This window comes from Nicotiana tomentosiformis, chromosome 1 (assembly GCF_000390325.3).
Source record: "Nicotiana tomentosiformis chromosome 1, ASM39032v3, whole genome shotgun sequence".
NCBI classification, from domain to species: domain Eukaryota; kingdom Viridiplantae; phylum Streptophyta; class Magnoliopsida; order Solanales; family Solanaceae; genus Nicotiana; species Nicotiana tomentosiformis.
The window spans coordinates 34,076,787-34,087,459 of record NC_090812.1 but is presented as its reverse complement, the minus strand read 5'-3'; the positions used below and the strand labels follow the sequence as shown (position 1 = coordinate 34,087,459).

Genomic DNA, 10,673 nt, shown 5'->3' with positions numbered 1-10,673 from the left:
TCCACAAGTGCCCTCGTGAATTTCCCGTAGTATGTAATCGGTATCTCATGGTCCCAAACATATTGCCAATGGTCCATCAAAAGTCCTTTTGAATATCGTTCCATCTCCGGATAGAGTGAATCGTGCTGCCTTAGTGCGCAAAGCTCTCGATTCCTTTGGATTTGATGGAGATTTCTTGTTCTTGAAGTACTCTATATATTTTTCCTGCAATCCCAGGTTAGACTTGTGGAATTTATCTCGGCGTGACCTTCTTCGATCACCAATTTTATGAGTTGTACGATAGTCCCCGAGTTGAGTTCGTCATCTTCGACCAATGAACCTAAGTTCACAAGAGCGTCAGCCTCGCTGTTCCGTTCTCGGGGTACATGTTGCAAAGTTCATTCTTTGAATTGATGTAGAGTCACCTGTAATTTATCCAAGTACCTTTGCATTCGATTTTTTCGGACTTCAAAAGTCCCGTTAACTTGGTTTACCACGAGGAGGGAATCACACTTAGCTTTTATGATCTCTGCTCCCAAGCTTCTAGCTAGTTCAAGACCTGCAATCATGGCCTCATACTCGGCCTTATTGTTAGTCAATTTCGTAGTTCTGATAGACTGTGTAATTACATTACCTGTGTGTGATTTTAGTACAATGCCTAATCAAGACCCCTTCGCGTTCGAGGCACCGACTGTGAAAAGGGTCCAGACTCCCGAAGAGGTACCCAATTTTATAAGTAGCTCTCTTTCAATCTCGGGCACGAGGGTTGGCGTAAAGTCAGCCACAAAATCCTCCAAGATTTAAGATTTGATAGCTGTTTGGGGTCGGTACTCGATATCATACCCACAGATTTCTGCCCATTTGGCCAATCGACCCGAAAGCTCGGGTTTGCACAAAATTTTCCGAAGAGGATAAGTTGTTACAACATGTATCAGATGAGATTGAAAATATGGTTTTAGTTTCCTATAGGCGCTTATTAAAGCAAGCGCTAATTTTTCTAAGTGTGGATATCTAGTTTCGGACTCGCCTAAGGTCCGACTGACATAATAAATAGGGAATTACGTACCTCGTTCTTCTCCAACAAGGACTCCACTTACCGCTATCTCTGATATAGCTAAGTACAAGTAAAGTTGTTCGTCCACTTTCGGGGTATGAAGCAGAGGCAGGCTCAATAAATACCGCTTCAGTTCTTCCAAAGCGTGCTGGCATTCCAGAGTCCATGCAAAGTAGCTTTTCTTCTTAAGCAGCGAGAAAAATCGGTGGCTCCTATCTGAGGATCTCGAAATGAATCATTCAAAGGCGGTTATTCTCCCCGTTAACCTTTGCACGACCTTCACATTATCTACTACCGTGATGTCCTCAATAGCTTTAATTTTATCAGGGTTGATTTCGATTCCTCAGTTAGACACCAAGAAACTTGTCCGAGCCAACCCCGAATGCATATTTTTTGGGGTTGAGCATCATATTGTACTTTTTTAGTACGTCGAAAGTTTCCTGCAAGTGCTTTAAATGGTCCTCTGCTCACAGGGACTTAAATAACATGTCATCAATATAAACTTCCATTGATTTTCCTATTTGTTTTTCTAACATTCGATTTACTAGGCGTTGATAAGTTGCACCAGCATTTGTTAGACCGAATGGTATTACATTATAACAATAGGTACCGTACTTAGTGACAAACAAGGTCTTTTCTTGATCCTCCAGGTTCATTTTTATCTGGTTGTATCCAGAGTAGGCATCGAGAAAACTGAGAGTCTCGTGGCCGGCCGTGGCATTGATCATACGATCGATGCTAGGCAAAGGAAAGGAATCCTTAGGGCATGTTTTGTTCAAGTCTTTATAATCTATACACATTCTAAGTTTGTTTCCTTTCTTAGGGACCACCACCACATTCGCTAGCCATTCATGGTATTTAACTTCTCGAATGGATCCTATTTTAAGAAGTTTGGTTACCTCGTCCTTGATGAAGACATGTTTGACCTCGGAATGGGGCCTTCTTTTTTGCTTTATCGGACAGTATTTTGGATCCGAGCTCAGTCTATGAGTGGTTATCTCCGGTGGGATCCCTATTATGTCAAGATGGGACCAAGCGAAACAGCTCATGTTAGCTATAAGAAATTGAATAAGCATTTTCCTGAGCTCGGGATCTAACCCCGTGCCCATGTATACCTTTCGCTCGGGCAAATATTTGATTAGCGTGATTTTCTCCAGTTCTTCTACCGTTGACTGGTTAGCGTCAATATCATCGAGGACCACAAAGGATCGAGGGATCCCATAGTCATCGTCTTCGTCAGTCTTCTGATTCTCTAATTGGGTCGAGGCTGACATTTGTGATTGCTATTTGGTATCATATTCCTCCTTCGAATATGATCCCTTTGTCGATGATAGTGAAGATATCGGAATCACCTCATCGATGGCAAACATTTTTTTTGCTGCTGGTTATTCCCCATAGACCGTTTTGATTCCCTCTGACGTAGGGAATTTCAGAACCTGGTGAAGGGTCGAGGGTAGTGCTCTTATGTTGTGGATCCATGGCGCCTCCCGAACAGGGCGTTATATCTCATATCGCCTTCGATTACGTGGAACTTTGCTTCTTAGATGATCCCGGCCACGTTTACTGGCAAGATTATCTCGCCCTTAGTAGTTTCACATGCCATATTAAACCCGTTCAGTACCAGGGTAGCGGGTACGACCTGGTCCTGTAGACCGAGTTGCTCTGCGACCCTTGATGGAATGATATTGGACGAACTACCTGGATCAATTAACACACGCTTAACTTGAGTTTTATTCATAAGTACAAATATTACCAGTGCATCGTTATGTGGTTGCATGATTCCTTCCGCATCTTCGTCACTAAAGGACAATGTTCCTTTGGGTGTGTAATCCTGAGTCCGAGATCGCTTTTCTCTTACAACAGACATCTTAGTGCATTTAAGCACCGGTCCCTTCGATGATCATATGGATGATGTGTTGTGTCTCTTCCTGTTCGTTTTGTCTATTAAAATCTCTGTTTTTGAAATGGTTTTTGGCCCGGTCACTTAAAAATTCTTGAAGGTGCCCTTCATTGAATAACCGAGCTATCTCTTCTCTCAACTGCCTGCAGTCTTCGGTTATGTGGCCATGTGTGCCATGCTATTTGCATATTTGATTAGGATTCCTCTGGTCTGGATCAAACTGCAGAGGTCGAGGCCACTTAGTATCTTTGATGCGCCCGATAGCCGACACGATGGTGGATGCATCGATGTTGAAGTTATATTCTGATAACCATGGTGCTTCCTCAGGTCCAATATGCCTGTCGAACCCATTCTTGTTCATCATCCCCTGAGACCCTTGGCCTCGATCACTTCTATTATCGCCTTGTACGAGGTTACGTCTTGGTTCGTTACCCCTATAATCTCCACTATATGGTCGGTATCGGTCCCTGATCGGCCTTGATTCTCGGTTGATATTCCTTTTAATAACGGACCCAGAACCCAATTGGTCGTCTTCGACTCTAATCTTCGATTGATATCGATTGTGTACATTAGCCCAGGTAACAGTTGGGTACTCGATCAAATTCTGCTTCAACTGTCGTGAAGCCATCGAGCTTTGTTCATTTAGACCTTTAGTGAAAGCTTGAACAGCCCAATCGTCTGTGACTGGTGGTAAATCCATTCGTTCTATTTGGAAACGAGATAAGAATCTCTTAGCATCTTGTTATCTTTTTGTCTTACCTTGAAAAGGTTCGACTTCCTGGTCTCAACCTTTATGTCTCCAGCATGTGCTTTTATGAAAGAATCTGCAAGCATAGCAAAAGAATCGATAGAGTTAGGCGGTAAATTATGATACCATATCATTGCTTCTTTTGACAGGGTTTCACCAAATTTTTTCAATAATACGATTCGATCTCGTCATCTTCTAGATCGTTCCCTTTGATGGCATATGTGTAAGAGGTGACGTGTTCATTGGGGTCGGTCGTTCCATTGTATTTAGGAATTTATGGCATATGGAACTTTTTGGGGATCGGTTTTGGAGCCGCGCTCGGGGGAAAAGGCTTTTGCACGAACTTTTTAGAATCTAAGCCCTTCAATATCAGTGGTGTCCACGGGATCTGATCAACCCTAGAGTTATAAGTTTCCATCTTTTGGTCGTTTGCTTCGATCTTCCTTTCTCCTGATTCAATTCGTTTTGTCAGTTCCTCGAGCATCTTAATAATTTTGGGATTAGTCCCCGATTCTTGTTCATTCGACCTCACTATAGCTAGCCCCGTTTTGTGGGTGACTTCTCGGGGTGGACTTGGCTCGAGCCTGGTCGGTGCCCGGGTTTGGCTTTGCAACTAAGCTATTACTACTTGTTGAGCTTGCAATATTTCAAAAATCATACGCAAGCTTATTCCGCTTTCCTCAGTGTTTTGGGTATTTCGAGTTGCAGATCAAGTTCCACCATGAATGCTATTTTCAGGGTCAGAACGTTGGTTTGTCTCGATGGCCACATGCAAATTATCGTCAATTGGACCTATGGCCCGAGCTCTAACAAGATCGACTGGCGGCCTTTCATCCCCGGTCGTCAGGTTGTTGTTCTCATCTTGAAGGCTAGCTTCGTTGTCGACATGTAGGGCCATTAATTGAGAATTCGTCGTTTTCAGCCTGAAATCAAAGACACTTCCAAGAGCAAGTGTAAAATAATGCGTGTCACAGAGATTCTTACCAGATAACCACTATTATCCTTAGCCCCACGGTGGGCGCCAAACTATTTACCCGAAAATGGATAGAGTTGAATTTATACGCAGTTCTAAGGATACGTGGTATAGCTTGGTACAAATCGAAAAGTAAGTAGAAATATATTAATGTTGATTATGTAAAGGAATGAATACAAACCAAGTTGAGTAGAGAATGATTTATAAACAAGCGAGATGAATGAGTGTCCAAGCTCAAAAAAGGATAATCTCAACTATATATCAATGTAGTAATCTTTAGAATGTAAGTGTATCAATGTTTTCTTCTATATACCTTTCCTCGCATTACATGAATTATACCCACTCTTAATATAGTGAAAAAATCCTGCTTTGTATATAATAAAAAGTATATAGTGGAGATCTCATGATAGATTAATTAATTAGCTTTTCCTTAATTCCTATCGAGATTCCTTCCCTAAGTGCGGTTACAACGATTATTTGTCTCATAGCTCGATCTTGGTTGGTCTTCGTACTGATCGATCTCCGGATCTCGAGCTCGATATCGACTCGGGCTCGGTATTGACTCGAACTTGATATCGACTTGGGCTCGGTATTGACTCGAGCTCGATATTGACTTTGAGCTCGGTATTGATCGGTCCCTGAATCTTGAGTTTGATAACCTGGCTTCGGATCTTATCTCGATATTATGAAGACGACCCTTGGTTCATCATGTTCTAATTTTGACTAATTACACGAAGGAAAAGATCGATTTTGACCGTATACAAGTATATCTTTTGCATAAGAGAATATTTCTGGAGAAGTGATGCATAGGAGAGAAAAGTGACCATGAGTTGTCTTTAGAATTAAATAGCTAGAATCAATAAATTACTTAGGCAATGAGATCATTGTCAATATGTACTCACGTGTACTAATGTAGTTTATGACTTAACTACAACTCAATTAATTATAATTTATTTGAGAAACTATTCTGACGTTATATATAAGAATTAGTTAGTACTACACGATATAGTAATTTTATAGGAAATTTAATGAAATATCTTGTCTTGAATACTGATATCAGTTTCAGCAGCCTCTTACAAAGAATATTTCTTATAGTATTTTTTCCCCATCTAATTCTTGTACATATATATATATATATATATATATATATATATATATATATATATATATACATCCTAAATAATAGTAGTGACCATTTTAGTAATTTTAGTGCTCAATTTTGAAGAACTGAAAAAGGAAAAAAAGAAAGTCATAACCAAGTCAGCAGAGGCCTTCAACACTCAAAATCCCTAAAACGCTAAAAGCCTAAAACGCAGAGCTCACCCAACATTCGGGAAAGAAAGTTCAAATGCATTCCATTTTCAGATTTTTGCCGCTCGCTGATTATTACCATATTTCTCAATATTTTCAGAGTTATAAACTTGTATAAATCTGGGTATTGCCGGAATATAACTGACAGTTGAATTTCCCATCTTTTCTCCAGCAGCTCTCTGATGGATTCTCACTGGAGGTACTTGAACGATCACATCCTAAGTACATTTTCACTCATATATTGCAAAACTGCTGATTTTAGCTTTATTTTTACACAAGAGGGAATAAAAAATAGAAACCCTATATAAAATTTACTAGCTGTTTTCTGAGTAGACCAAACTCCAAAGCCAGGTGTTGGTGTTCATGTTTTTGAGTGTTTCTGGATACTTTCGTTAGTTCGTAGTGTAGAAAGTAACATTTTCTGGTGAAAATCTTGTAAATGCAGCTACACAGTTGTTTTTCACAGCTCACTTTAGTTAAAAGGGTATGCTGAAAAGATCAAATCTTGTTATTAGTTGGATCTAAAGGTGGAATATCTATGCTATTGAGGCGTATATCTATAGAAGAGTTTCCTTGAGATGACATTTTACTGGTGAAGACTGTCAGAAATTGTTATGGCTAATTTAATGTTGATTGATCCTTTCTGGCTGTGGGTTCTGTGTGTTTTGTTGCATTAGGAAATAACGCCCGAAATGAACAGTTTGATTACCAAGAATCAATTGTTCATAATGAATTGCCAAGAATGAAAGGTGCATTTTCTGAAGAAATTTCTTAATCCTACATGGCACGGCCAGTGAAAGGGACGTACTTGGGTCTTTCTCTTTGATAGATAAGTGAGCAAAATTTTTCAAAAGAAAGCATCCAAGGGGGATGGAACTGGTTGATGATCAAGCATACAAACACAACAAATAACTTCTTATTCTGTGGATGCTGAAGCTTTTCTTATTCAAAATATGTATGAATAGTTTAGCGACCATTTAATGTGTGGTTATGGTTTTCTTGCGCTTTGAGAAATCATATAATGCACAAGTAGGAAATGATTTTCTTTCGTAGTTTTTAAAGAAATCATGTGCTACTTGTGCATCATATGAACTGTACTTGATTACTCCAGTGAAGTTCTCATTACATTGGGTTTAGGTCCTATGGAGAATGAAACCTTTATATGAAAAGTTAAGTATTTTTTTAATACTAGTATTTATCATAATGGAGTACTAATGTTGCATTTCACTCGTGTATTTCAGAGCATCTCACACTTCTTTGCCGAATTATGGTGAAAATAATGGTTCGATCCCACTGCATCCTGAGCCGCTTAATGTGGCCCCCATTAGTTGTGTGCCATATACAGGCCCTCCTATACCATACAGTTATCCTGTTTCATCCTCAGCAGATATTAATGCGGGTCCAGTTTCAGTTGAAGCTGATACAACTTCATCGTCCAAGCATATCAACTCTCAGCAGCCTGCTGGGAGTCAGCCTGCAATGGTTTTTTTCACTGCTTGTCCAGCCAGAGAGGAATGGGATAATCTTATAAATTATGCTAATGGTGGGATTGCACTTACTGGGTCGGCTTTGTTAGGAAAGGTTGGACCACTTATTGGATCAATTGATGTTGGTGAATCTGAGGATGACTATGTATTTCGTGTTTCACTCCCTGGGGTCGCAAGGGACGAAAGTAAGTTATGTATATGAGTAAGATTTTCTTAAGTAGCAAATCACCAAATCTTCTTATAACTCTTGCATCAGACCATATTTTGTGTATGACTGTATGAGTATAAACTGTTTAAAGCAATGCAGACATACCATGCTGACAAATATGCTGTCATTCACCATCTTACTCGGATAAAATATAGGAGTATAGTTTTACCTTTTTTCAAAATGCTAGCCCTTTATTGCATACTAAAACTTGAATATGAAATCAATGCATGAAGTCTATCAAAATATTTATTTTTGAGCACATCATTACCATCTAGCGAGAAACAGCAGCATCAGTCCATAAAGCGCTTTGTGAAGTCGGCCAATGTATCCTGGATGAGCGGTATCCAGAAAACCAGGAGGTTCAGACATATAAGCCTCAGCATCAAGAGTTTCGTTTCTTCTTCTTCCACGTAAACTCTAACAAAGCCGAGATTGTGCTGAATTAAACAAGATTTTGCGAATGAATATGAAGGTCAAAGGCTTTGTTATTGAACGTTAGCCATAGAATATATGTATGCCTTCATTTTCTCCTTTTCTATACAGATGAGTGTTCCATCCTTTTCGCTGATGGAAAAATGCTTTCTTTCTTGGACCACATATTACTTGCATGTGCCTTACTTCTTCCCAGCTGTGCAATAAGCTATAGAACTTTATCTTTTTTTGTCATTCAGTTGTTTCAAGCAATGTTTCAGCTCTCCTACCTTGATAAACTGGATCTTTCCTTGAAATGCCTCCCTACTGGTGTTTTTGTCAGTACCATAGAACCTATCATCTTATCGGGCAGGGTCTGCTAATGACATTACTTTAGAAATGTATTTTTTCTCCTCTCTTACTTCATCGTAAACAGAAAAGGAATGTATTTTCTCTCCAGCTTCTCATATCTTTGATCTCTATACTTCTGTGATACATCAGTGTGACATTTGTGTTTAGCTTATGTTGATGTGTTATATTCCAAGTATGAAACTTTTATTATCTCACATCAATATTATGTTTTTGGCTTTAATGCATGTATTTCTTTATAACACTGGCATGCTCTTGTTTTGGCTCCACAGAAGGTTTTTCTATGTTTCCTAACTGATCTTAGACCATCATTGGATTTCTTCTTTTTAAGTTGTCAATGAATGTCGAACTGCATCTATATGAATCCAATTGATAATTAAGAGATCTTCCTGTTCGTGTGGTTACAGAGGTCTTTCGCTGTGATGTTGGACCTAATGGGAAAATTTTAATAAAAGGAGTGAGCGTGACCGGAGAGGCAATGGTTTGCAGGGACAATATGGTTTTTAAGATGCAAAGTCAGAACCTATGCCCACCGGGAGAATTTTCCATTTCATTCCAGCTACCAGGACCAATTGATCATCAAAACTTAACTTGTGTTTTTGGATCTGACGGAATATTTGAAGGAGTTGTGAAGAAAAAAAGACAGCAGGTCCTTTAAGGGGCCTGTGACATATTTAGATCATAATCTTTCAGCTTGGTAAGTACCTCTTCAGTCCAAAGTACTTTGTTTTGGAGTTGCATGTGAAAGTTGTGTCTGTGCCCTTCCCCGCTTTCATATAAGTCAAATACTAACTATCATATTGACCATTACTACATCAGACTGATTATGTAATTTCAATATTTAGCTTCTTGATCTGCGAACAATCATTCTGCATAATTTTTGGTCTGTAAGCATATTGTTTAATGTTGAGCTTTATATTGCTTTGTATTTTGAAATAATTATTCTACAGCATTAATCACTATTACATAAATGTCACTTTTCCTGAAATTAATTCTCTGTTTTGCTTGTAGATGGTAGGAGAGAAAGGCTAAATTTGAGAATACCAGGAGCAAGCTGCAGTTGATTCCAGGACCTCTGTGCAGCTTTAAGCCTTATTTTGCATCATGCTTTAGTTCTTGTGTGCGTCTTCTTGTTCTTTCCATTGTTAAGACTTGCAAGGTCAGGGCTAACTGAACTAGGTCACTTTTACAGTAGGGTAAGATTGTGTCCCCAGAATCTGGGCTATATACTACGCGATTTCACCTTTGCCTCAGCACTCTTACCACATTACCCCTCCAAACAAATGGATTTTGATTTGGTATTCAAAGACCAAGTATGTTGTCCTTGTTAAATTGGTTTGCTATGGTACTCATGTCTAGCAGTTTGCAACAAATCGAAAACTTTCCATTCTCTCCTCACAGGGAGCCCACACTTATAGAAAAATATCGAGGGAAATTTATTAAATATTGGTTTTTGTTTTCATAAAAAATGTTTTACCTTATGAAATCATTTCTCATATCATTTCAGTGTCTGGGTAGGTACGAGAGTATATGATATCGGGTGATCTTACAGGTAGAGGATAAAGTGAATTATGTATGGTGATATATTTGGATATTACAGGTTGATAACAGTTCACAGTAGTGACATTGAATATGAGTTGGGGATATTTGTAAAGTACTTTTTGCTTTTTGATAGAAAATATTTTCGTAAATTTTAGTATACTAGTTTTAGTGTTGAGTCACATTAATTAATATGAAATATATACAAATTGTTGAAAAACAACAATGGAAGTTAAACTAAATGCAATATGTGTTTAACTGATGAAAACAAATAATATTATATTGACACAATATAGTTGAATTCAATATTTTCTCAATAAATTTAGTATAATTAGTTCTATAGTATTTATAGTTATAAATATTATATTATATAAGACAAATATGCAATGTTATTTTATCTCACCTAGCATCTTTTTATAAACTCTACGTTCATGTCATTTTATAAGAAAATAATAATTCATTCAAAATTATAGATAAGCTAAGTCAACCTCTTTTTATGTGAAACGGTTGCCTAGATTCTTATTGATATAAGAGTGTGTTTGGCCAAGCTTCTAGGAGGCTAAAAATACTTTTTTTGTGGGTAAATTAAAGGTGTTTGGCTAAAACAGAGAAGTGTTTTTGAGCACCAAACACTAAAACAGAGAAATATTTTTGAGCACCAGTAGAAGCAGTTTTCTGCTTTTGGGAAGAAGCT

General features: G+C 38.4%; 1 protein-coding gene across 1 annotated transcript; it reads left to right on the top strand.

Annotated features, from left to right (window-relative positions):
* Positions 1–5,982: 5,982 nt before the first annotated feature.
* LOC104120011 (alpha-crystallin domain-containing protein 22.3-like) lies at positions 5,983–9,909 on the top strand. Its single transcript, XM_009631653.4, has 4 exons — positions 5,983–6,164; positions 7,207–7,637; positions 8,848–9,137; positions 9,452–9,909. Exons 1-3 carry the CDS (start codon positions 6,148–6,150, stop codon positions 9,096–9,098), a joined length of 699 nt encoding a protein of 232 aa, XP_009629948.1. The 5' UTR covers positions 5,983–6,147; the 3' UTR covers positions 9,099–9,137; positions 9,452–9,909.
* Positions 9,910–10,673: the final 764 nt, after the last annotated feature.